Raw genomic sequence first — 27,851 nt, 5'->3', positions numbered from 1 at the left:
GGATGTTCAGAGTGACCGTCAGACAGAGAGAGATGGTACAGTACCTTCTGGATGTTCAGAGTGACAGTCAGACAGAGAGAGAGATGGTACAGTCCCTTCTGGATGTTCAGTGACAGTCAGAAAGAGAGATAGATGGTACAGTACCTTCTGGATGTTCAGAGTGACCGTCAGACAGAGAGAGAGAGAGATGGTACAGTACCTTCTGGATGTTCAGAGTGACAGTCAGACAGAGAGAAATGGTACAGTACCTTCCTGGTGTTCAGAGTGACAGTCAGACAGAGAGAGAGATGGTACAGTACCTTCTGGATGTTCAGAGTGACAGTCAGACATAGAGATAGATTTGGTACAGTACCTTCTGGATGTTCAGAGTGACAGTCAGACAGAGAGAGATATGGTACAGTACCTTCTGGATGTTCAGAGTGACAGTCAGACAGAGAGAGAGATGGTACAGTATCTTCTGAATGCCCAGAGTGACAGTCAGACAGAGAGAGAGATGATACAGTACCTTCTGGATGTTCAGAGTGACAGTCAGACATAGAGATAGATTTGGTACAGTACCTTCTGGATGTTCAGAGTGACAGTCAGACAGAGAGAAATGGTACAGTAGCTTCCTGGTGTTCAGAGTGACAGTCAGACAGAGAGAGAGATGGTACAGTACCTTCTGGATGTTCAGAGTGACAGTCAGACAGAGAGATAGATTTGGTACATTACCTTCTGGATGTTCATAGTGACAGTCAGACAGAGAGAGAGATGGTACAATACCTTCTGGATGTTCAGAGTGACAGTCAGACATAGAGATAGATTTGGTACAGTACCTTCTGGATGATCAGAGTGACAGTCAGACAGAGAGAGATATTTGTACAGTACCTTCTGGATGTTCAGAGTGACAGTCAGACAGAGAGAGAGATGGTACAGTATCTTCTGAATGCTCAGAGTGACAGTCAGACAGAGAGAGAGATGGTACAGTACCTTCTGGATGTTCAGAGTGACAGTCAGACATAGAGATAGATTTGGTACAGTACCTTCTGGATGTTCAGAGTGACAGTCAGACAGAGAGAGATATGGTACAATACCTTCTGGATGTTCAGAGTGACAGTCAGACAGAGAGAGAGATGGTACAGTCCCTTCTGGATGTTCAGTGACAGTCAGAAAGAGAGATAGATGGTACAGTACCTTCTGGATGTTCAGAGTGACCGTCAGACAGAGAGAGAGAGATGGTACAGTACCTTCTGGATGTTCAGAGTGACAGTCAGACAGAGAGAGAGATGGTACAGTACCTTCTGGGTGTTCAGAGTGACAGTCAGACAGAGAGAGAGATGGTACAGTACCTTCTGGATGTTCAGAGTGACATTCAGACAGAGAGATAGATTTGGTACAGTACCTTCTGGATGTTCATAGTGACAGTCAGACAGAGAGAGAGATGGTACAATACCTTCTGGATGTTCAGAGTGACAGTCAGACATAGAGATAGATTTGGTACAGTACCTTCTGGATGTTCAGAGTGACAGTCAGACAGAGAGAGATATGGTACAGTACCTTCTGGATGTTCAGAGTGACAGTCAGACAGAGAGAGAGATGGTACAGTATCTTCTGAATGCTCAGAGTGACAGTCAGACAGAGAGAGAGATGGTACAGTACCTTCTGGATGTTCAGAGTGACAGTCAGACATAGAGATAGATTTGGTACAGTACCTTCTGGATGTTCAGAGTGACAGTCAGACAGAGAGAGATATGGTACCTTCTGGATGTTTAGAGTGACAGTCAGACAGAGAGAGAGATGGTACAGTATCTTCTGAATGCTAAGAGTGACAGTCAGACAGAGAGAGAGAGATGGTACAGTACCTTATGGATGTTCAGAGTGACAGTCAGACAGAGAGAGAGATGGTACAGTACCTTCTGGGTGTTCAGAGTGACAGTCAGACAGAGAGAGAGATGGTACAGTACCTTCTGGATGTTCAGAGTGACATTCAGACAGAGAGATAGATTTGGTACAGTACCTTCTGGATGTTCATAGTGACAGTCAGACAGAGAGAGAGATGGTACAATACCTTCTGGATGTTCAGAGTGACAGTCAGACATAGAGATAGATTTGGTACAGTACCTTCTGGATGTTCAGAGTGACAGTCAGACAGAGAGAGATATGGTACAGTACCTTCTGGATGTTCAGAGTGACAGTCAGACAGAGAGAGAGATGGTACAGTATCTTCTGAATGCTCAGAGTGACAGTCAGACAGAGAGAGAGATGGTACAGTACCTTCTGGATGTTCAGAGTGACAGTCAGACAGAGAGAGAGATGGTACAGTCCCTTCTGGATGTTCAGTGACAGTCAGAAAGAGAGATAGATGGTACAGTACCTTCTGGATGTTCAGAGTGACCGTCAGACAGAGAGAGAGAGATGGTACAGTACCTTCTGGATGTTCAGAGTGACAGTCAGACAGAGAGAGAGATGGTACAGTACCTTCTGGGTGTTCAGAGTGACAGTCAGACAGAGAGAGAGATGGTACAGTACCTTCTGGATGTTCAGAGTGACATTCAGACAGAGAGATAGATTTGGTACAGTACCTTCTGGATGTTCATAGTGACAGTCAGACAGAGAGAGAGATGGTACAATACCTTCTGGATGTTCAGAGTGACAGTCAGACATAGAGATAGATTTGGTACAGTACCTTCTGGATGTTCAGAGTGCCAGTCAGACAGAGAGAGATATGGTACAGTACCTTCTGGATGTTCAGAGTGACAGTCAGACAGAGAGAGATGGTACAGTATCTTCTGAATGCTCAGAGTGACAGTCAGACAGAGAGAGAGATGGTACAGTACCTTCTGGATGTTCAGAGTGACAGTCAGACATAGAGATAGATTTGGTACAGTACCTTCTGGATGTTCAGAGTGACAGTCAGACAGAGAGAGATATGGTACCTTCTGGATGTTTAGAGTGACAGTCAGACAGAGAGAGAGATGGTACAGTATCTTCTGAATGCTAAGAGTGACAGTCAGACAGAGAGAGAGAGATGGTACAGTACCTTATGGATGTTCAGAGTGACAGTCAGACAGAGAGAGAGATGGTACAGTACCTTCTGGGTGTTCAGAGTGACAGTCAGACAGAGAGAGAGATGGTACAGTACCTTCTGGATGTTCAGAGTGACATTCAGACAGAGAGATAGATTTGGTACAGTACCTTCTGGATGTTCATAGTGACAGTCAGACAGAGAGAGAGATGGTACAATACCTTCTGGATGTTCAGAGTGACAGTCAGACATAGAGATAGATTTGGTACAGTACCTTCTGGATGTTCAGAGTGACAGTCAGACAGAGAGAGATATGGTACAGTACCTTCTGGATGTTCAGAGTGACAGTCAGACAGAGAGAGAGATGGTACAGTATCTTCTGAATGCTCAGAGTGACAGTCAGACAGAGAGAGAGATGGTACAGTACCTTCTGGATGTTCATAGTGACAGTCAGACATAGAGATAGATTTGGTACAGTACCTTCTGGATGTTCAGAGTGACAGTCAGACAGAGAGAGATATGGTACAGTACCTTCTGGATGTTTAGAGTGACAGTCAGACAGAGAGAGAGATCGAACAGTATCTTCTGAATGCTAAGAGTGACAGTCAGACAGAGAGAGAGATGGTACAGTACCTTCTGGATGTTCAGAGTGACAGTCAGACATAGAGATAGATTTGGTACAGTACCTTCTGGATGTTCAGAGTGACAGTCAGACAGAGAGATATATGGTACAATACCTTCTGGATGTTCAGAGTGACAGTCAGACAGAGAGAGAGATGGTACAGTACCTTCTGGATGTTCAGTGACAGTCAGACAGAGAGATAGATGGTACAGCACCTTCTGGATGTTCAGAGTGACCATCAGACAGAGAGAGAGAGATGGTACAGTACCTTCTGGATGTTCAGAGTGAACATCAGACAGAGAGAGAGATGGTACAGTACCTTCTGGATGTTCAGAGTGACAGTCAGACAGAGAGAGAGATGGTACAGTACCTTCTGGGTGCTCAGAGTGACAGTCAGACAGAGAGAGAGATGGTACAGTACCTTCTGGATGTTCAGAGTGACAGTAAGACAAACAAAGAGAGATCGTACAGTACCTTCTGGAAGTTCAGAGTGACCGTCAGACAGAGAGAGAGATGGTACAGTACCTTCTGGATGTTCAGAGTGACAGTCAGACAGAGAGAGAGGTTGTACAGTACCTTCTGGGTGCTCATAGTGACAGTCAGACAGAGAGAGAGATGGTACAGTACCTTCTGGATGTTCAGAGTGAACATCAGACAGAGAGAGAGATGGTACAGTACCTTCTGGATGTTCAGAGTGACAGTCAGACAGAGAGAGAGATGGTACAGTACCTTCTGGGTGCTCAGAGTGACAGTCAGACAGAGAGAGAGATGGTACAGTACCTTCTGGATGTTCAGAGTGACAGTAAGACAAACAAAGAGAGATCGTACAGTACCTTCTGGAAGTTCAGAGTGACCGTCAGACAGAGAGAGAGATGGTACAGTACCTTCTGGATGTTCAGAGTGACAGTCAGACAGAGAGAGAGGTTGTACAGTACCTTCTGGGTGCTCATAGTGACAGTCAGACAGAGAGAGAGATGGTACAGTACCTTCTGGATGTTCAGAGTGACAGTCAGACAGAGAGAGAAATGGTACAGTACTTTCTGGATGTTCAGAGTGACAGTCAGACATAGAGAGATATGGTACAGTACCTTCTGGATGTTCAGAGTGACAGTCAGACAGAGAGAGAGATGGTACAGTATCTTCTGGATGCTCAGAGTGACAGTCAGACAGAGAGAGAGATGGTACAGTACCTTCTGGATGTTCAGAGTGACAGTCAGACAGAGAGATAGATTTGGTACAATACCTTCTGGATGTTCAGAGTGACAGTCAGACAAACACAGAGATATGGTACAGTACCTTCTGGATGTTCAGAGTGACCGTCAGACAGAGAGAGAGATGGTACAGTACCTTCTGGATGTTCAGAGTGACAGTCAGACAGAGATAGACATGGTACAGTACCTTTTGGATGCTCAAAGTGACAGTCAGACAGACAGAGAGAGAGATGGTACAGTACCTTCTGGGTGCTCAGATTAACAGTCACACAGAGACAGAGATGGTACAGTACCTTCTGGATGTTCAGAGTGACAGTCAGACAGAGAGAGAGGTGGTACAGTACCTTCTGGATGTTCAGAGTGACAGTCAGACAGAGATATACATGGTACAGTACCTTTTGGATGCTCAAAGTGAAAGTCAGACAAACAGAGAGAGATGGTACAGTACCTTCTTGATGCTCAGAGTGACAGTCAGACAGAGAGAGAGATGGTACAGTACCATCTGGATGTTCAGAGTGACAGTCAGACAGAGATAGAGATGGTACAGAATATTCTGGATGCTCAAAGTGACAGTCAGACAGAGAGAGAAATGGTACAGTACCTTCTGGATGTTCAGAGTGACAGTCAGACAGATAGAGAGATGGTACAGTACCTTATGGATGTTCAGAGTGACAGTCAGACAGAGAGAGAGATGTTACAGTATCTTCTGGATGTTAATAGTGACAGTCAGACAGACACAGAGAGAAATGGTACAGTACCTTCTGGATGCTCAGAGTGACAGTCAGACAGAGAAAGAGATGGTACAGTACCTTCTGGATGTTCAGAGTGACAGTCAGACAGAGAGAGAGATGGTACAGTACCTTTTGGATGCTCAGAGTGACAGTCAGACAGACACAGAGAGAGATGGTTCAGTACCTTCTGGATGTTCAGAGTGACAGTCAGACAGACACAGAGAGAGATGGTACAGTACCTTCTGGATGCTCAGAGTGACAGTCAGACAGAGAGAGATGGTACAGTACCTTCTGGATGTTCAGCGTGACAGTCAGACAGAGAGAGAAATGGTACATGACCTTCTGGATGTTCAGAGTGACAGTCAGACAGAGAGAGAGATGGTACAGTACCCTCTGGATGTTCAGAGTGACAGTCAGACAGAGAGAGAAATGGTACATGACCTTCTGGATGTTCAGAGTGAGAGTCAGACAAACAGAGAGAGATGGTACAGTACCTTCTGGATGTTCAGAGTGACAGTCAGACAGAGAGAGAGATGGTACAGTACCTACTGGATGTTCAGAGTGACAGTCAGACAGAGAGAGAGATGGTACAGTACCTTCTGGATGCTCAGAGTGACAGTTAGACAGAGATAGAGATGGTACATAATCTTCTGTATGCTCAGAGTGACAGTCAGACAGAGAGAGAGATGTTACAGTACCTTCTGGATGTTCAGAGTGACAGTCAGACAGAGAGAGAGATGTTACAGTACCTTCTGGATGTTCAGAGTGACAGTCAGACAGAGAGAGAGATGGTACAGTACCTTCTCGATGCTCAGAGTGACAGTCAGACAGAGAGAGAGATGGTACAGTACCTTCTAGATGCTCAGAGTGACAGTCAGACAGACACAGTGAAAGATGGTACAGTACCTTCTGGGTGCTCAGAGTGACAGTCAGACAGAGAGAGAGATGGTACAGTACCTTCTGGATGCTCAGAGTGACAGTCAGATGGAGAGAGAGATGGTACAGTACCTTCTGGATGTTCAGAGTGACAGTCAGACAGACACAGAGAGAAATGGTACAGTACCTTCTGGATGGTCAGAGTGACAGTCAGACAGAGAAAGAGATGGTACAGTACCTTCTGGATGTTCAGAGTGACAGTTAGATAGAGAGAGAGATGGTACAGTACCTTTTGGATGCTCAGAGTGACAGTCAGACAGACACAGACAGAGATTGTACAGTACCTTCTGGATGTTCAGAGTGACAGTCAGACAGACAAAGAGAGAGATGGTACAGTACCTTCTGGATGCTCAGAGTGACAGTCAGACAGAGATAGAGATGGTACAGTACCTTCTGGATGTTCAGAGTGACAGTCAGACAGAGAGAGAAATGGTACATGACCTTCTGGATGTTCAGAGTGACAGTCAGACAGAGAGAGAGATGGTACAGTACCCTCTGGATGTTCAGAGTGACAGTCAGACAGAGAGAGAAATGGTAGATGACCTTCTGGATGTTCAGAGTGAGAGTCAGACAGAGAGAGAGATGGTACAGTACCTTCTAGATTCTCATAGTGACAGTCAGACAGACACAGTGAGAGATGGTACAGTACCTTCTGGGTGCTCAGATTGACAGTCAGACAGAGAGAGATGTTACAGTATCTTCTGGATGTTCAGAGTGACAGTCAGACAGACAGAGAGAGAAATGGTACAGTACCTTCTGGATGCTCAGAGTGACAGTCAGACAGAGAGAGAGATGGTACAGTACCTTTTGGATGCTCACCGTGACAGTCAGACAGACATAGAGAGAGATGGTACAGTACCTTCTGGATGTTCAGAGTGACAGTCAGACAGACACAAAGATAGATGGTATAGTACCTTCTGGATGTTCAGAGTGACAGTCAGACAGAGAGAGAAATGGTACATTACCTTCTGGATGTTCAGATTGACAGTCAGACAGAGAGCGAGATGGTACAGTACCTTCTGGATGTTCAGAGTGACAGTCAGACAGAAAGAGAGATGGTACAGTACCTTCTGGATTTTCAGTGACAGTCAGACAGACACAGAGAGAGATGGTACAGTACCTTCTGGAAGTTCAGAGTGACAGTCAGACAGAGAGAGATGGTACAGTACCTTCTGGATGTTCAGAGTGACAGTCAGACAGAGAGAGAAATGGTACAGTACCTTCTGGATGTTCAGAGTGACAGTCAGACAGAGAGAGAAATGGTACAGTACCTTCTGGAAGTTCAGAGTGACAGTCAGACAGAGAGAGATGGTACAGTACCTTCTGGATGTTCAGAGTGACAGTCATACAGAGAGAGATATGGTACAGTACCTTCTGGAAGCTCAGAGTGACAGTCAGACAGAGAGAGAGATGGTACAGTACCTTATGGAAGCTCAGAGTGACAGTCAGACAGAAAGAGAGATGGTACAGTACCTTCTGGAAGCTCAGAGTGACAGTCAGACAGAGAGAGAGATGGTACAGTACCTTCTGGAAGCTCAGAGTGACAGTCAGACAGAGAGAGAGATGGTACAGTACCTTCTGGATGCTCGTCTAGCCTCTCTGGAGCTTTCATGTCCTTGGGGTTTTTCCTCTCTAAAGGACAGACAGGGGGAACAGACAAAGGAAAGTATTATTTCACAATTTACGACCGTAATGGTTTGCACTGTCAAGAATAAGTCCTCTCAAGAATAAGGAAAACACACTCAAGCACACAATCCTATTCAAACATAGGAACACACACTCATACACACACACACATACACACACACATACACACACACATACACACACATACACACATTCACTCACCAACACACATGGGGCAGCACTTGTCCTCAGGCTGGATGGTGCGAGAGCAGGTGAGGACTGGACAGATGACCGGGTCACAGATCACTGTGCGCTTCTACAGGGAGGACAGAGAGATGGAGGGATGAGGGAGGAGTAAAATGGACAGAAGAAGAGAGAGGGTGGTTAGACACAAAGTCACTCAATATAGAAGTAGAAACTTTACTTCTAGATTCTCAAGACTTCTAGATTCTCCATCGAAAGGGCTTCTTATTCCAGGACTAGACATAATCTGTGTCTTGGAAACCAGCACTAATTTAATGCGTAGCTATAGTGCCGCCCTAGTGGTTTTAGTTGGAACAGTCCTACCTGACAGCTGCAGGTGAAACAGTTGTTGTAGTTGGGGGTCCAGAGGGAGCCGTGGGCGTGGTGTTGACTCTCGAAGAAACATGTGTGGGGGTCTTTCTTTAGTTCCTCAGGGTCACGCACAAACAGGTCATCAAACTCCGCCACCTCCACCTCACCTCTTGTCCCAAACTCACAGTTATTAGGCACATGGACCTGTAGGGAGAGAAAGAAAGATGGAGGGAGAGAAGAAGGGAGGGGGGTGGTGACAGAGAGAGAAAGAAAGAGGGGGCGAGCATGAGAGAGAGAGAGAGAGAGAGAGAGAGAGAGAGAGAGAGAGAGAGAGAGAGGGGGCAGAAAAGGGGTGAGCATGAGAAAGGGAGAATAAGAGGAGGGACAGAGAGAAAGAGAGCAAGGAGGAGGAAGGAGGGAGAGAGGAGTGAAGACAGTGTCAGCAACAGAGTCAGCAACAGCGCCGGAGAAGATGGCTGCCGTTTTACAGCCCTCTAACCAATTGTACTATTATGTGTGTTTTTCCGCGTTATTTGTAATTTATTTTGTACATAATGTTTCTGCCATCGTCTCTTATAACCAAAAATAGCTTCTGGATATCAGGACAGCGATTACTCACCTCGTATTGGACGAAGATTTTTTCTTCAACGAGGCGGCCGCGAAGGATATCATACAGACACCCGACAAGGCCCAAATCCCCGTCATTCGCGTGAGGAAGAGACGGAGATATCGTGGACGTAGTTCGGGGTGCCTTGTAAGGATCCGACGGCGAGCGAGTAAACTGCCTCTTCCATCAATCCTATTAGCCTACGTTCAATCATTTGAAAATAAATTGGATGACTTAAGATTACGGTTATCCTACCAACGGGACATTAAAAACTGTAATATCTTATGTTTCACCGAGTCGTGGCTGAACGACAACATGGATTTCATACAGCTAGCGGGCTATACGCTACATCGGCAGGATAGAACGGCTGACTCCGGTAAGAAAAGGGGTGGCGGTCTGTGTATATTTGTAAACAACAGCTGGTGCACAAAATCAAATACTAAGGAAGTCTCGAGGTTTTGCTCGCCTGAGGTAGAGTATCTTATGATAAGCTGTAGACCACACTATTTACCAAGAGAGTTTTCATCTATATTTTTCATAGCTGTCTATTTACCACCACAAACCAATGCTGGCATTAAGATTGCACTGAATGAGTTGTACAAGGCCATAAATCAACAGGAAAACGCTCATCCAGATGCAGCGCTCCTAGTGGCCGGGGACTTTAATGCAGGGAAACTTAAATCCGTTCTACCTAATTTCTACCAGCATGTTAAATGTGCAACCAGAGGAAAAAAAACTCTAGACCACCTTTACTCCACACACAGAGACGCATACAAAGCTCTCCCTCACCCTCCATTTGGCAAATCTGACCATAACTCTATCCTCCTGATTCCTGCTTATAAGCAAAAACTAAAGCAGGAAGCACCAGTGACTCGGTTAATAAAAAAGTGGTCAGATGACGCAGATGCTAAGCTACAGGACTGTTTTGCTAGCACAGACTGGAACATGTTCCGGGGATTCTTCAGACAGCATTGAGGAGTACACCACATCAGTCACTGGCTTCATCAATAAGTGCATCGATGATGTCGTCCCCACAGTGACCGTACGTACATACCCCAACCAGAAGCCATGGATTACAGGAAACATCCGCACTGAGCTAAAGGGTAGAGCTGCCGCTTTCAAGGAACGGGACTCTAACCCGGACGCTTATAAGAAATCCCGCTATGACCTCCGACGAACCATCAAACAGGCAAAGAGTCAATACAGGACTAAGATTGAATCGTACTACACTGGCTCTGACGCTCGTCGGATGTGGCAGGGCTTGAAAACTATTACAGACTACAAAGGGAAGCACAGCCGCGAGCTGCCCAGTGACACAAGCCTACCAGACGAGCTAAACCACTTCTATGCTCGCTTCGAGGCAAGCAACACTGAAGCATGCATGAGAGCACCAGCTGTTCCGGATGACTATGTGATCACGCTCTCCGTAGCCGATGTGAGTAAGACTTTTAAGCAGGTCAACATTCACAAGGCCGCAGGGCCAGACGGATTACCAGGACGTGTACACCAAGCATGTGCTGACCAACTGGCAAGTGTCTTCACTGACATTTTCAACATGTCCCTGACTGAGTCTGTAATACCAACATGTTTCAAGCAGACCACCATAGTCCCCGTGCCCAAGGACTCTAAGATAACCTGCCTAAATGACTACCGACCCGTAGCACTGACGTCTGTAGCCATGAAGTGCTTTGAAAGGCTGGTCATGGCTCACATCAACAGCATTATCCCAGAAACCCTAGACCCACTCCAATTTGCATACCGCCCCAACAGATCCACAGATGATGCAATCTCTATTGCACTCCACACTGCCCTTTCCCACCTGGACAAGAGGAACACCTACGTGAGAATGCTATTCATTGACTACAGCTCAGCATTCAACACCATAGTGCCCTCTAAGCTCATCACGAAGCTAAGGATCCTGGGACTAAACACCTCCCTCTGCAACTGGATCCTGGACTTCCTGACAGGCCGCCCCCAGGTGGTAAGGGTAGGTAACAACACATCTGCCACACTGATCCTCAACACGGGGGCCCCTCAGGGGTGCGTGCTCAGTCCCCTCCTGTACTCTCTGTTCACCCATGACTGCATGGCCAGGCACGACTCCAACACCATCATTAAGTTTGCCGACGACACAACAGTGGTAGGCCTGATCACTGACAACGATGAGACAGCCTATAGGGAGGAGGTCAGAGACCTGGCCGTGTGGTGCCAGGACAACAACCTCTCCCTCAACGTGACCAAGACAAAGGAGATGATTGTGGACTACAGGAAAAAAAAGAGGACTGAGCACGCCCCCATTCTCATCGACAGGGCTGTAGTGGAACAGTTTGAGAGCTTCAAGTTCCTTGGTGTCCACATCACCAACGAACTATCATGGTCCAAACACACCAAGACAGTCGTGAAGAGGGCACGACAAAGCCTATTCCCCCTCAGGAGACTGAAAAGATTTGGCATGGGTCCTCAGATCCTCAAAAAATCTACAGCTGCACCATCGAGAGCATCCTGACTGGTTGCATCACCGCCTGGTATGGCAACTGCTTGGCCTCCGACCGCAAGGCACTACAGAGGGTAGTGCGTACGGCCCAGTACATCACTGGGGCCAAGCTTCCTGCCATCCAGGACCTCTATACCAGGCGGTGTCAGAGGAAGGCCCTCAAAATTGTCAAAGACTCCAGCCACCCTAGTCATAGACTGTTCTCTCTGCTACCGCACGGCAAGCAGTACCGGAGTGCCAAGTCTAGGTCCAAAAGACTTCTCAACAGCTTCTACCCCCAAGCCATAAGACTCCTGAACAGCTAATCATGGCTACCCGGACAATTTGCACTGCCCCCCCACCCCATCCTTTTTACGCTGCTGCTACTCTGTTAATTATTTATGAATAGTCACTTTAACTCTACCCACATGTACATATTACCTCAACTACCTCAACTAGCCGGTGCCCCCGCACATTGACTCTGCAACGGTACCCCCCTGTATATATAGCCTCCCTACTGTCACTTTATTTTACTTCTGCTCTTTTTTCTCTCAACACTTTTTTTGTTGTTGTTTTATTTTTACTTTTTTTTTGTTAAAAATAAATGCACTGTTGGTTAAGGGCTGTAGGTAAGCATTTCACTGTAATGTCTGCACCTGTTGTATTCGGCACATGTGACCAATAACATTTGATTTGATTTGATTTGACAGTGGTTAGGATTCCAATGATTTGTTGGACACACCTGCCTTGTGGCTTGTTGTAAAGCATACTTTTACTTGTTAATTAGTCCTAAATGGAGCGTTCAGCCAGCTTTCCGCCAATGGCTCTACGGCTCCACGGCAGATGGCTGTTTATGTGTCAGACCTGTTTGCTATTAAAACTGTCAGACCTTACTGTGTGTGTGTGTGTGTGTGTGTGTGTGTTCTTACACGTTTCTTTCTCCCTTTCTAACCCCTGGCAACTAAGACGAAATCATCAACCAGGCCGCCTGCAAATATGTTAGCTTGTAACGATGTGTTTGTGTGTGTTTGTGTGAGGGTGTGTGTCCTCACAAACGTTTACTTTTCAACAAAACGTCTCTGAAAACACAAAACCACCAGCCAGTGAGAGTGTGTGTCTGTGTGGCCTCACACTGGCTAAGTGAGCAAACACACACACACATAAACACTCAGCTGACTAGGGCCCTGATGAGCCTCACCTCCCGCCCTCCTCTCCTCCACCTGTCATCGCTCCATCTCTATAATCCTCAATATATTCCATGATCCAACTGAAGAGTGTGGGTTGAGATTAAGATTGAGGTATGGTTGAGTTTGAGATTTGCACTGTGTTATGGTTTTAGAGTGGTTGAGTAACGGTTGTTAAGTGGTTGAGTTATGGTTGTGGAGGGATTGTGTTACGGCTGTGGTCCTACTCACCTGTCCGCGTATTTCTCCTCTGGTGTTGACCTTGGTGCTGACCTGGATGAAGGCTGTCCCCCTGTCCAGGTGACGCAACAACTCTACACTGATGTCCTTCAACACACCCTGGGCCTGAGAGAGAGAGAGAGAGAGAGAGAGAGAGAGAGAGAGAGAGAGAGAGACAGACAGACAGACAGACAGACAGACAGAGATAATGGAATAAGATTCTGCAGTAGACATTCTCTATATCAGGGGTGTCAAACTCATTTTAGCTCAGGGGCCACATGGAGGAAAATCTATTCCCAAGTGGGCCGGACCGGAAAAATATTGGTATATATAACTTAAAAACAACAACTTCAGATTGTTTTCTTTGTTTTAATACGATCAACATACAACATAAAGCTGGAGCCTGAGGACAGTGTGTCCAAAATAGTACAAGCACAACATCACTATTAATCATAAAACACGTCAAGTTTATTTGAAAATTCTAAAGAAAAAGAACACACAAACACACAATGCCTCAGTGATTAACAGAACTGTTTCACAGATCACAGAACTATATCAGGGTGTCATTTCTCAGGCAGAAATGTAGATAAAAATAATGAAATCATGTTCCCCAAACTAGTGCAAGAACCACAGAGTCAAGAATAGGTTAAATATACAAATAAAATAAAATCAATTAAAAACAATAGCACATCAACATAAAAACATAGAAACATAAATCTGAAAGCGTTGCTCAAACTCCCGTAACAGTCCAGTTATTTTATCTTTGAACCGCTTCATGTCTGCCACATGTTGGGTCGCGCACAAATTTTTCAGACAGGGGAAGTGAGCTGCATCACCACTGGCAAGTTGCGTCTCCCACAATGACAGCTTCAACTTGAAAGAACGTATGCTGTCATAATACTGCGTGACAACTTTGTTGCGCCCTTGCAGCTGTTTGTTCAAGTTATTCAGGTGCTCTGTAACATCCACCATAAATGCAAGGTCCGGCATCCATTCTGCGGAATGAAATTCTAACACTGGTTTGCCCTTTTCTTCCATGAACTGTTCAATTTCTTCTCGTAAATCAAAGAAACGCCTCAGCACAGCACCTCGGCTTAACCATCTTACCTCAGTGTGGTATGGCAGGCCATAGATGTGGTCTTTCTCTCTGAGAAGGCTGTCAAACTGACGGTGATTCAGGCTTCTGGATCGGATGAAATTAACAGTTTGGATGACCACCTTCATGACGTTATCCATCTTTAATGACTTGCAACACAAAGCCTCCTGGTGCAAAATACAGTGAAAAGTCAAAAAATCACGTCCTCCATTTGCAGATTGCACTTTCTCTCTGAACTTTGTCACAACGCCTGCTTTTTTCCCGATCATTGAGGGCGCACCATCTGTAGCCAGGCTGACAGCGCGGGACCAGTCCACTCCGACCCTGTCCAGCGCGCCGACGAGTGCGGTAAAAATATCAGCTGCTGTCATTGTCATCGGCACCAACTCCACAAACTCCTCGGTGACGGTCAATGTGTCATCAACTCCGCGGATGAAAAAATGGCCAGTTGTGCAACATCTGTAATGTCCGTGCTTTCATCAATTGCAACCGAAAACGCAATAAATGACTTTACTTTTTGCTTCAACTGGCTGTCCAAATCCACTGAAAGATCGGAAATCCTGTCTGCAACTGTGTTTCTTGTCAGGCTGATATTTGCAAAAGCCTGCCGCTTTTCAGGGCACACAATCTCCGCTGCCTTCATCATGCATGTTTTTACAAATTCACCCTCACTAAATGGTTTTGAAGCCACTGCGATTTCATTAGCAATGAGGTAGCTAGCTTTCACTGCAGCGTCACTGATGTCTCGGCTGTGAGTAAACACAGACTGCTGTTTCTTCAGACCCGCCAACAGTTCATTCACCTTCTCTCATCTCCGCTGTCCTTGAAAGTTGTCATATTTGTCGGCATGAAGACTCACATAGTGGCGACGAAGGTTATATTCTTTCAGCGCTGCAACATGCTCTGAACACACCAAACATACAGCTTTCCCATTCAATTCCGTGATTAAATAGGATGACCATTTTTCTTGGAACACTCTGCACTCTGCGTCCACTTTTCTCTTTTTTGACAGAGACATATTGGGGCAATGAGGGTGCCAAAGCACATAATGTTAAAAGTAGAAGCCGTAATAAATATTGCGGGCAAAACAAAGTAGCTCATTGGCTGCACGTGCTTGACCTACTTGCTCTGCCCCGGTATAAACAGTTTGCTTGCTTAACACAATTGCTATTGCGCCATCCAGTGGACGCAATTGGAACAGCAGTTTATTTTATTGAAAAATTGCAGCGCATTTTTATACTTAATATATTATTATAATTTTTTTTTTTTCAGAATCATCTCGCGGGCCGGATTAAACCCGTTTGCGGGCCTGATCCGGCCCGCGGGCCGTACGTTTGACACCCCTGCTCTATATCATACTGTCATGACAAAGTTGTTCAAGTGTGTATGTGTGTGTGTGTATGTATGCGTGTGTGTGTGTTTGTTTGTGATTATTCATGTGTCTTCCTCTGCCTACCTGAGAACCGTAGAACCCTGTCAGCAGTCTCTTGTGATTGGTGCTGCTCTCATCTAGCTCTCCGATTTCGGCCAATCCATGGAGGTGGGCGTTGACTGTGAGGTCATCAGCTTTGCTGAGGCCTGCCACCACGATCTCATAGTGGAGGTGACAGCGCTCGTCCACAGATACCCAGGCATGGCCCCCAGCACTGGTCAGGACTGGAGGGGCCACAAACTGGCCTGCCAGAGGGACAGGGATCTCTGGGGAAGGAGAGGGTAGAGAGGGTTAAATATGAAAAGCAAAAGACTAGAGTTAAAGAGAATAATGTCAAATTGGGATCTGTGTTTTTCACCCAAACATGGACTGAAGTTGTCTTACTTTATAAAGGAGCCTCTGTGGATACTGTGGTTCTAGTCTAGAGGACTGGAGCTTGCCACCCCTGACCTATGCATGTACACAACCTAAGTATATTTGAGTTACTCTACAGTGAATCCCAAACCAGCCCTTCACCCTTACCATCGTAAGTGCCCTCCGTTGTCACGTGTTACTGATGAAACTCAGAGGGTGACTTCCAGAGTGGCGAGGGGATCAATAAACCCAACGACTTCGGGACACACATGACTTGAATGATGCAATTCATGTTCCACATTTAGATAATAAAATGGGCATGAAATTCAAATGATAAAAATGTCCCTGTCGTTTTACAAGATATAAACCTCAGTAACTGTTAAACATTGATTTCGAGGCTTTACACATGTAACATATGAAATACCTCCCAAATTAAGACACAAACAAACACAGGTGGCTCATAATTATGCGCGCCTCTCCATTCTTTTGTGTGAAATTCCGCAAACTCAAAAACTCTGAAGCTGTCAGCATAGCTGGCTCAGTCGAAGTCGCTTTCGGAGGGACTAATTAGCACCTACACCTTGCATAATTTTGACTCCGTCAGCTTTGTGCAGATGGTGGAGGCGCGCGTGAACACACAAATGGAGGGGTGAGGGGAAGGGGGTGATTTAGGATTCAGCCCTAGTGTCTGTTCTGGTCTGAGGTCAGTGTCTCACCGTGTCTGGGTGCTTCCAGACCGCTGTAGAGCAGGGCTCTGATCTGTCCGCGTAGCTCCCCCTCCTGGCTGTGTGCGGTAGCCACGTTGATGAAAAGTTCGTTCTGCAGCAGCATGTGGATGTGACGCGCCTCTAGACGACTCCAGCTTCCCGCTGCCCGCCCGCTAGGCCTGTCAAACTCTGGAGTTAGGTCGTACAGCACAGACCGCTTACTGCGCCGTCGAGGCTTTAGCTCAATGGTCAAACCCACCACCTCACTGGATACCCCCACTAGCTGGACCTGTGGACAGAGCAGGATATTTACATTTAAGTCATTTTAGCAGACGCTCTTATCCAGAGCGACTTACAGTTAGTGAGTGCATACATTTTTTCATTCTGGTCCCCCGTGGGAAACGAACCCACAACCCTGGCGTTGTAAGCGCCATGCTCTACCAACTGAGCTACACGGGACATGGGTTGGTTTGGTGGTTCAGTTCACTGTGGTTTGGTTTGGTTCAGTTACGTAAATAGTGACAGTACAATTCCATTTGATTCAGTTCTTTAAAGTTCAAATCAATTCAATTCAGTTCAGACCTATACCTGGTAGTCCAGGGTGCCATTGTCATGGAGATTAAAGAATGCTGATCCCACGCCGCCTGTCTTCCCTGCTGTCAATGCATCACCACTGGACATGACACTCTGGATGGCTGGAGCGAGAAAGAGAGGGAGAGGAGGAGGGAAAGATAGAAAAGTGAGAGAGGGAAAAAGTTTAGTAAATTATTTCCTTGCTATTACATAACAGATAAAGACGCAGTGCCACACTTGGACCTTTTCATGTTTCCGTAAAGCAAATTGAAGGTGAAACAAGAGAGGATGATTGGGACAGAGTGAGTATGAGCAGGGTCTCCCTGACTCTGACCTCAAAACATTGTCCCCTTTACATTTCAGACCCAGACTACTACAGACTAATCTGAGTGTGATGATGAGGCAGCTCTTGCATGCGAGATGAGGCAATGCTCTCTGTCGTGTTATAATTCACCATGTTGGTCTGGAGAGCCAGACAGGGGGGAGCTGAGAGAGGGCCAGAACACATTCTCTCACGTCTCCCTTGTAGAAAGACGCACACGCACACGCGCACACACACACACACACACACACACACACACACGCACGTGCACGCACACACCATGCCATACCTCCACCAGTGGGGACATTCACAGGGAATGAATACAGCACAACCCGTCCACACAGAACGTTGGGGTGAGGGTATGTGTGTGTCATCTCAAAAGAGAGAATTGTAGCTTAAGTGGTGTACCCCCCCCCTACTAACCCACACCCTAACCCAAGGTTAAACCGTGGGATGAGGTAACCATTGTTGAACACGAAGGGGCTTAGAAGACAGACAGCGAAAGACAAATAGAGAATGAAAATAAAAGGAGGGAGAAAGCTACAGAGAGAGAGAGAGAGAGAGAGAGAGAGAGAGAGAGAGAGAGAGAGAGAGAGAGAGAGAGAGAGATGTAAGGAGAGAGAGTAACGAGTGTGTTGGGTTAGAATTCTTCACACATAACGTCAAGCTGTTAATCATGGAGCTGGAACACCAGTATGGAGAGTGAGGTCCAGCAGAATGTGACCTTGGCAGCGTCCAGTGTGTGTGTGTTTGTGTGTGTGTGTTTGTGTGTGTGTGTGTGTGTGTGTGTGTGTGTGTGTGTGTGTGTGTGTGTGTGTGTGTGTGTGTGTGCGTGCGTATGAAAAAGACAACATGTGCGTGAGTGTGATCTAAGTATATAAGTATGTTTGTGGTAGAGTCGCTTGAATGGAACATGTGAGCGCTGAATTGTCTCAGACTTTGTCTACGACACACACCAGCGCTCCCTGTCTTGGTGGACCACCAAGTCAAACAGCAGAGCTATAAACATGGTTTTACTCCAGTGATAAGACATGAAAGAATGAAGAGACGGAGGGAAGGATGGAGTATTTATAGAAGAGAGAGAATCGCTAAAACAGCCATGGAGGAAAAGAAGGGGAACAAGTGAACTGAAAGACAAAACACATTCCTCCTATAGTAGGTCTTTGACAGGCCTCGGTTCAGGTGTGATGGGATGACAGAATGATGGATAGAACTCATAAAAAGAGGAATGAAGGTTGATTGTTTGACGTTGAGCGACTCGAGTTTCTTCCAAAGAAATCGATTCAACCCATCACCTGTCTGAGTGGCTGACTATGGGCTGATTGATTGATTGGTTGTTCTACATAAAGGGGCGTGGCACTTACTGTCACATGACTTCCTGCCGGTGATGAAGCCGGAGATGTGGCGGGGGTCCTGGCCCTCAGTTTCCACGGCGATCACCAGCTGGCCCCTTGACAACCAGAAGAGCTCCCGACTGTTCAGGTCTGTCAGCACCTCAGCAAAGTCTGCATCCTAAAGGGAGAGCGTTGGGGAAATAGTGATACAACGTCAGAACAACCAAACCCAAATCTCTCACTAGACTTATCACAAACAAACACAGAAGGGTGATAATAGATAAACTCACAAACATACATCGACACTGAAACACACTCATTATGTCACTACAACACACTCTCTCTGTCTCTCTCAACACCCCCCCCACCCACCACACACACATACACACACACATAGGCTTACATAAACTCAACAAACACCAACAATATGGCTCACATTGGGGCTAATATCTCACACATTGCATCCACTTTCATATCCTTTCAACCGCCAGAACTTGAGATAGACAGAGATTGTATTAATATGACAGATGTTTGACCGTGGTGAATAAACGTTACTTTTATGACCTCATGCCCCATTTCAATACAAATATCCGTGTACTATAAATCCATGGACAGGGTTGAGCCGAGAGAGAGAGGGAGAAAGGGAGAGAGGGAGGTATGAAGGGATGAAGGGAGAGGGAAGGAAAGAAAGGATAGAGGAAGGAGTAATTGAGAAATGTGGAGAGTAAAAAGCATGATTGGAGATGAAAGGAAAGTTAAAAGGACAGTCATATATTAAGAGCAGGAAAGGCAGGAGAACGTATAAATAAATATTTGGTGTGTGTATGTGTAAAACAGAAAGAGGGGCACATCAACTCTCAGATTCACATAATTCCCACCAGATTAAAAACAGACTCCCCTTTCATCCCTCCTCCTCCCTCTATCCCTCCCTCTTTCTGATCCCACAGACAACTAACCACTGACATGTGTGTGTCTTCCCATCCTCTCTCCCTGACTTCCTCCTTTCTGTCTCTCATCCCTCCATCTCTTCCTCACTACAAGTCTCTTACAAACCCCCTCCACTCTCTCTCGTTCTCTGTCCATCACGTGTCTCTATGGATGTTTAACAGTGATGTTCAGTACTGACAACAGCAGTAGGATGTTGAGAAGGAACCACATCCGTCTCAGTGGGAGAGTGTGTCACAATGTCATCTGTTTCCCCCCTTTCCTCCCGCCTCTTGGCTTGTCCCTGATGTTTGTTTTCCCCTTAATGGTTGAGGTTAGGATCTGGTTTGGTGAGGACAAGCTGATCCTAGATCTGTGCCCAAGAGAGAAAGAGAAAGAGAGTGTGTGTGTGTGTGCGTGCGTGTAGTTTATATAACATACATAGGCGGTGACGTTGGCACGGATCTCTCTCAGGACATGTTGGCGGTAATGCAGTCGTACCAGGATGGGCACCAGGGGGGAGTCTACAGGGCCGAGAGAGAGCACACAGAACAAACTTATAACCACATCACACTGCCTCACAGCACTCCCTAGTCCCCAGTCCCAAAACAACCTCTAGTCTCTTCTCTTAGCCCATCAATTACTCCCTGGTACCCAGTCCCAAAACAACCTCTAGTCTCTTGTCTTAGCCCCTGAGTTACTACCCTAAATTACTCCCTAGACCTCCTAGTCCCAAAACAATCTTTTAGTCCCAAAACAACCTCTAGTCTCTTAGCCCCTAAGTTCCTCCCTAGTCCCCAGTCCCAAAACAACCTATAGTCTCTTAGCCCCTAAGTTCCTCCCTAGTCCCCAGTCCCAAAACAACCTCTAGTCTCTTAGCCCCTAAATTACTCCCTAGTCCCCAGCCCCAAAACAACCTCTAGTATCTTAGCCCCTAAATTACTCCCTAGTCCCCAGCCCCAAAACAACCTCTAGTATCTTAGCCCCTAAATTACTCCCTAGTCCCCAGTACCAAAACAACCTCTAGTATCTTAGCCCATAAGTTGTTCCCTAGTCCCCAGCCCCAAAACAACCTCTAGTCTCTTAGCCCCTAAATTACTCCCTAGTCCCCAGTCCCAAAACAACCTCTAGTATCTTAGCCCATAAGTTGTTCCCTAGTCCTCCTAGTCCTCCTAGTCTCCAGTGAAGGAACAGGATAGAGGCAATACAGCAGAAGCTCCATTAAGCTGAAATGTTAAGCTATGTTGTATCTCCTCCGTCCCTCTCTCACCTCTCTCTCTCTCTCTGTGTTGTATCAGACCTCCCTCCCTCCACTCCCCACTCACCTCTCTGTATTGTATCAGTCCTCCCTCCTTCCATCCCTCCCTCTCTCACCTCTCTCTCTATGTTGTATCAGTCCTCATCCCTCTCTCCCTCCCTCTCTCACCTCTCTCTCTATATTGTATCAGTTCTCCATCCCTCTATCTCTCCCTCTCTCACCTCTCTTTCTATATTGTATCAGTCCTCCATCCCTCTCTCACCTCTCTCTCTATGTCGTATCAGTCCTCCATCCCCCTCTCACCTCTCTCTCTATGTTGTATCAGTCCTCCATCCCTCTCTCCCTCCCTCCCTCTCTCACCTCTCTCTCTATGTTGTATCATTCCTCCATCCTTCTCTCTCTCCCTCTCTCACCTCTCTCTCTATGTTGTATCAGTCCTCCCTCCCTCTCTCACCTCTCTCTATGTTGTATCAGTCCTCCCTCTCTCTCTCACCGCTCTCTCTATGTTGTATCAGTCCTCCCTCCACCCCCCCCACCTCTCTCTATGTATCAGTCCTCCATCCCTCTCTCCTCCCTCCCTCTCTCACCTCTCTCTCTATGTTGTATCAGTCCTCCATCCCTCTCTCACCTCTCTCTCTATTTTGTATCACTTCTCCCTCCCTCCCTCCCTCCCTCCCTCCCTCCCTCCCTCCCTCCCTCCCTCCCTCCCTCCCTCATCTCTCTCTCTATGTTGTATCAGTCCTCCATCCCTCTCTCTCTCTCTCCCTCACATCTCTCTCTATGTTGTATCAGTCCTCCCTTCCTCTCTCACCTCTCTCTATGTTGTATCAGTCCTCCCTCCCTCTCTCACCTCTCGCTCTATGTTGTATCAGTCCTCCCTTCCTCTCTCTCACCTCTATCTCTCTCGCTCCCTCTCTCACCTCTCTCTCTGTTGTATCATTCTTCCCCCATCCCTCTCTCTCTCCCTCTCTCACCTCTCTCTCTATGTTGCATCAGTCCCTGCAGTATGAGGACGAAGTGAAGGTTGTTCTCTGTGTCACTCAGAGTCAGCATGGCGATGCCTCCCATCCCAGAATGCTCCTCTTCTGAGGTCAGAGTGGAGCTGAACGTCTCTGCGGGGTCACACAGATATCACACTCACATTATAAACACACATGATATATACACACACCACCTTCTTCTGACTGCATTCGGTTACTGAAGGTTTGTCCTCATTGAAATGTACACAAATGTATTGTACATTGTACCCCTCATTTACTCAAGTGGGTTCTTTATTTTGGCAGTTACCTGTACACATATGTACATTAATCCTAACTCATGGAAATATTGAGACTACTTCTACCCACATTTAAACAGATACACAAACATACTTTCATGCACCCACAAATACATGCACACACACACAAACACACACACTCACTCACCTGCGAACAGTGCTCTGTGTTTGATGATCTTTCCTTTGATCTCCTCCCGTCTACCGGTGGCTGTTGTCATAGTAACCCGAAGTTGTTCTGCCTGTAGCTGTCGCACGTGGGATTGGGGAAGATTCTTCCACACCCCGCAGATCTGAAACACACACACACACACACAGGTGACCACAGTTGCAGTCACATATTCTTAGCCAAGGCTGGGGTTTGAGTGTGTGTGGTGCTCTGCCATAGTTACAGTTTACAAACTGACTCAAAACAGTCTGCATATGCTGTTTTATTTCTCTGCAACACACACAAACACACACAGTTCCATCTGTGGAAAATATCAGCCCATTGAGACTCTGGACTCTATCTCAGCCCCAGGCCACAAACAACGAACCCTCTGAAAAAAATATTTGCCTTAGAGGGGGAAGAAATGTGTCGACGGACACACACCTCATAACTCACAGTCCAGGATAATCTCCTCTTTTAATTATAAATGTGCTCCGTCTCCTTCACACGGGTGATGTCACGCACTAAACCCCCCCCTTCCCCGAGATGATCCGTGCCAGCAACCCCTCCCCCTCCCCCCATGGCGGTTTCACTAAGGTCCTCTAGAACTCGACACTTGATAGGGACATTTGTCAAGAAAATAATGGGTCAATTTTTTCTAGGCATATATTTAGGGGTCCTGACTTAAGTGATGATGTCACGTGTGTAATTTCGCTTTAGGCGGGAAATGGTGCACAGGTGATGTAGGCCTATGTCACACACACACATACACACACAAACACTGCTCCCCTCTTAGGTGACTGTGGCAGTTCCTGTGTTTACTCTGTGTTAAGTTAGGTGACTGTGGCAGTTCCTGTGTTTACTCTATGTTAAGTTCGGTGAGTGCGACAGTTCCTGTGTTTACTCTGTGTAAAGTTAGGTGACTGTGGCAGTTCCTGTGTTTACTCTGTGTAAGGTTAGGTGACTGCGCCAGTTCCTGTGTTTCCTCTGTGTAAAGTTAGGTGACTGTGGCAGTTCCTGTGTTTACTCTGTATTAAGTTCGGTGACTGCGCCAGTTCCTGTGTTTACTCTGTGAAAAGTTAGGTGACCGTGGCAGTTCCTGTGTTTACTCTGTGTTAAGTTTGGTGACTGCGCCAATTCCTGTGGTTACTATGTGTAAAGTTAGGTGACTGTGACAGTTCCTGTGTTTACTCTGTAAAAAGTTAGGTGACTGTGGCAGTTCCTGTGTTTCCTCTGTGTAAAGTTAGGTGACTTTGGTAGTTTCTGTGTTTACTCTGTGTAAAGTTAGGTTACTGTGGCAGTTTCTGTGTTTAGTCTGTGTAAAGTTAGGTGACTGTGGCAGTTCCTGTGTTTCCTCTGTGTAAAGTTAGGTGACTTTGGTAGTTTCTGTGTTTACTCTGTGTAAAGTTAGGTTACTGTGGCAGTTTCTGTGTTTAGTCTGTGTAAAGTTAGGTGACTGTGGCAGTTCCTGTGTTTACTCTGTATTAAGTTCGGTGACTGCGCCAGTTCCTGTGTTTACTCTGTGTAAGGTTAGGTGAATGTGGCAGTTCCTGTGTTTACTCTGTGTTAAGTTAGGTGACTGTGGCAGTTCCTGTGTTTACTCTGTGTTAAGTTTGGTGACTGCGCCAGTTCCTGTGTTTACTATGTGTAAAGTTAGGTGACTGTGCCAGTTCCTGTGTTTACTCTGTGTAAGTTCAGTGACCGCGACAGTTCCTGTGTTTACTCTGTGTAAAGTTAGGTGACTGTGGCAGTTCCTGTGTTTACTCTGTGTTAAGTTAGGTGACTGTGACATTTCCTGTGTTTCCTCTGTGTAAGGTTAGGGGACTGTGGCAGTTCCTGTGTTTACTCTCTGTAAGGTTAGGTGACTGTGGCAGTTCCTGTGTTTCCTCTGTGTAAAGTTAGGTGACTGTGGCAGTGACTGTGGTTACTCTGTATTAAGTTTGGTTACTGTGGCAGTTTCTGTGTTTACTCTGTGTAAGTTCAGTGACTGTGACAGTTCCTGTGTTTACTCTGTGTAAGGTTAGGTGAATGTGGCAGTTCCTGTGTTTACTCTGTGTTAAGTTAGGTGACTGTGGCAGTTCCTGTGTTTACTCTGTGTTAAGTTTGGTGACTGCGCCAGTTCCTGTGTTTACTATGTGTAAAATTAGGTGACTGTGGCCATTCCTGTGTTTACTCTGTGTAAGTTCAGTGACTGCGACAGTTCCTGTGTTTACTCTGTGTAAAGTTAGGTGACTGTGGCAGTTCCTGTGTTTACTCTGTGTTAAGATAGGTGACTGTGACAGTTCCTGTGTTTCCTCTGTGTAAGGTTAGGGGACTGTGGCAGTTCCTGTGTTTACTCTCTGTAAGGTTAGGTGACTGTGGCAGTTCCTGTGTTTCCTCTGTGTAAAGTTAGGTGACTGTGGCAGTGACTGTGGTTACTCTGTATTAGGTTTGGTTACTGTGGCAGTTTCTGTGTTTACTCTGTGTAAAGTTAGGTGACTGTGGCAGTTCCTGTGTTTACTCTGTACTAAGTTCGGTGACTGCACCAGTTCCTGTGTTTACTACGTGTAAAGTTAGGTGACTGTGACAGTTCCTGTGTTTACTATGTGTAAAGTTAGGTGACTGTGGCAGTTCCTATGTTTACTATGTGTAAAGTTAGGTGACTGTGACAGTTCCTGTGATTACTTAGTGTAAAGTTAGGTGACAGTGACAGATCCTGTGTTTCCTCTGTGTAAAGTTATGTGACTGTGGCAATTCCTGTGCTTGCTATGTCTAAAGTTAGGTGACTGTGGCAGTTCCTGTGTTTCCTCTGTGTAAAGTTAGGTGACTGTGGCAGTTTCTGTGTTTCCTCTGTGTAAAGTTAGGTGACTGTGGCAGATCCTGTGTTTACTCTATGTAAGGTTAGGTGACTGTGGCAGTTTCTGTGTTTATTCTGTGTAAAGTTAGGTGACTGTGACATTTCCTGTGTTTCCTCTGTGTAAGGTTAGGGGACTGTGGCAGTTCCTGTGTTTACTCTCTGTAAGGTTAGGTGACTGTGGCAGTTCCTGTGTTTCCTCTGTGTAAAGTTAGGTGACTGTGGCAGTGACTGTGGTTACTCTGTATTAAGTTTGGTTACTGTGGCAGTTTCTGTGTTTACTCTGTGTAAGTTCAGTGACTGTGACAGTTCCTGTGTTTACTCTGTGTAAGGTTAGGTGAATGTGGCAGTTCCTGTGTTTACTCTGTGTTAAGTTAGGTGACTGTGGCAGTTCCTGTGTTTACTCTGTGTTAAGTTTGGTGACTGCGCCAGTTCCTGTGTTTACTATGTGTAAAATTAGGTGACTGTGGCAGTTCCTGTGTTTACTCTGTGTAAGTTCAGTGACTGCGACAGTTCCTGTGTTTACTCTGTGTAAAGTTAGGTGACTGTGGCAGTTCCTGTGTTTACTCTGTGTTAAGATAGGTGACTGTGACAGTTCCTGTGTTTCCTCTGTGTAAGGTTAGGGGACTGTGGCAGTTCCTGTGTTTACTCTCTGTAAGGTTAGGTGACTGTGGCAGTTCCTGTGTTTCCTCTGTGTAAAGTTAGGTGACTGTGGCAGTGACTGTGGTTACTCTGTATTAGGTTTGGTTACTGTGGCAGTTTCTGTGTTTACTCTGTGTAAAGTTAGGTGACTGTGGCAGTTCCTGTGTTTACTCTGTACTAAGTTCGGTGACTGCACCAGTTCCTGTGTTTACTACGTGTAAAGTTAGGTGACTGTGACAGTTCCTGTGTTTACTATGTGTAAAGTTAGGTGACTGTGGCAGTTCCTATGTTTACTATGTGTAAAGTTAGGTGACTGTTACAGTTCCTGTGATTACTTAGTGTAAAGTTAGGTGACAGTGACAGATCCTGTGTTTCCTCTGTGTAAAGTTATGTGACTGTGGCAATTCCTGTGCTTACTATGTCTAAAGTTAGGTGACTGTGGCAGTTCCTGTGTTTCCTCTGTGTAAAGTTAGGTGACTGTGGCAGTTTCTGTGTTTCCTCTGTGTAAAGTTAGGTGACTGTGGCAGTTCCTGTGTTTACTCTATGTAAGGTTAGGTGACTGTGGCAGTTTCTGTGTTTATTCTGTGTAAAGTTAGGTGACTGTGGCAGTTCCTGTGTTTACTCTGTATTAATTTTGGTGACTGCTCCAGTTCCTGTGTTTCCTCTGTGTAAAGTTAGGTGACTGTGGCAGTTCCTGTGTTTACTATGTGTAAAGTTAGGTGACTGTGGCAGTTTCTGTGTTTCATCTGTGTAAAGTTAGGTGATTGTGGCAGTTCCTGTGTTTACTCTGTAAAAGTTAGGTGACTGTGGCAGTTCCTGTTTTTCCTCTGTGTGAAGTTAGGTGACTGTGGCAGTTCCTGTGTTTACTATGTGTAAAGTTAGGTGACTGTGGCAGTTTCTGTGTTTACTCTGTGTAAAGTTAGGTGACTGTGGCAGTTCCTGTGTTTACTCTGTGTAAAGTTAGGTGACTGTGGCAGTTCCTGTGTTTACTCTGTGTTAAGTTCGGTGACTGCGCCAGTTCCTGTGTTTACTATGTGTAAAGTTAGGTGACTGTGGCAGTTCCTGTGTTTACTCTGTGTTAAGTTCGGTGAGTGCGACCGTTCCTGTGTTTACTCTGTGTTAAGTTAGGTGACTGTGGCAGTTCCTGTGTTTACTCTCTGTAAGGTTAGGTGACTGTGGCAGTTCCTGTGTTTCCTCTGTGTAAAGTTAGGTGACTGTGGCAGTGACTGTGGTTACTCTGTATTAGGTTTGGTTACTGTGGCAGTTTCTGTGTTTACTCTGTGTAAAGTTAGGTGACTGTGGCAGTTCCTGTGTTTACTCTGTACTAAGTTCGGTGACTGCACCAGTTCCTGTGTTTACTACGTGTAAAGTTAGGTGACTGTGACAGTTCCTGTGTTTACTATGTGTAAAGTTAGGTGACTGTGGCAGTTCCTATGTTTACTATGTGTAAAGTTAGGTGACTGTGACAGTTCCTGTGATTACTTAGTGTAATTAAAGTGACAGATCCTGTGTTTCCTCTGTGTAAAGTTATGTGACTGTGGCAATTCCTGTGCTTACTATGTCTAAAGTTAGGTGACTGTGGCAGTTCCTGTGTTTCCTCTGTGTAAAGTTAGGTGACTGTGGCAGTTTCTGTGTTTCCTCTGTGTAAAGTTAGGTGACTGTGGCAGTTCCTGTGTTAACTCTTTATAAAGTTAGGTGACTGTGACAGTTCCTGTGTTTCCTCTGTGTAAAGTTAGGTGACTGTGGCAGTTCCTGTGTTTACTCTGTATTAAGTTTGGTGACTGCTC

The 27,851-nt window shown here is 46.0% G+C and overlaps 1 protein-coding gene across 1 annotated transcript in view; it reads right to left on the bottom strand.

Moving 5' to 3' along the window:
• Window positions 1-27,851, bottom strand: part of LOC121566878 (chordin) — a 39,985-nt gene that overhangs the window by 4,747 nt on the left and 7,387 nt on the right. The window contains exons 7-17 of the mRNA XM_041876773.2: window positions 22,593-22,734; window positions 22,143-22,280; window positions 20,352-20,434; window positions 19,017-19,164; window positions 17,346-17,452; window positions 16,767-17,046; window positions 15,721-15,962; window positions 13,181-13,294; window positions 8,698-8,889; window positions 8,353-8,446; window positions 8,080-8,136 (exon numbers count right to left, since the gene is read on the bottom strand). Coding sequence (XP_041732707.1) covers window positions 8,080-8,136; window positions 8,353-8,446; window positions 8,698-8,889; window positions 13,181-13,294; window positions 15,721-15,962; window positions 16,767-17,046; window positions 17,346-17,452; window positions 19,017-19,164; window positions 20,352-20,434; window positions 22,143-22,280; window positions 22,593-22,734 — 1,597 coding nt within the window. The remainder of the gene's footprint in view (window positions 1-8,079; window positions 8,137-8,352; window positions 8,447-8,697; window positions 8,890-13,180; window positions 13,295-15,720; window positions 15,963-16,766; window positions 17,047-17,345; window positions 17,453-19,016; window positions 19,165-20,351; window positions 20,435-22,142; window positions 22,281-22,592; window positions 22,735-27,851) is intronic.

The sequence above is a fragment of the Coregonus clupeaformis genome, chromosome 5, assembly GCF_020615455.1.
Source record: "Coregonus clupeaformis isolate EN_2021a chromosome 5, ASM2061545v1, whole genome shotgun sequence".
Taxonomy (NCBI): Eukaryota; Metazoa; Chordata; class Actinopteri; order Salmoniformes; family Salmonidae; genus Coregonus; species Coregonus clupeaformis.
Note: the sequence above shows the minus strand (reverse complement) of the source record. Positions and strands in the feature narration are given on the sequence as shown.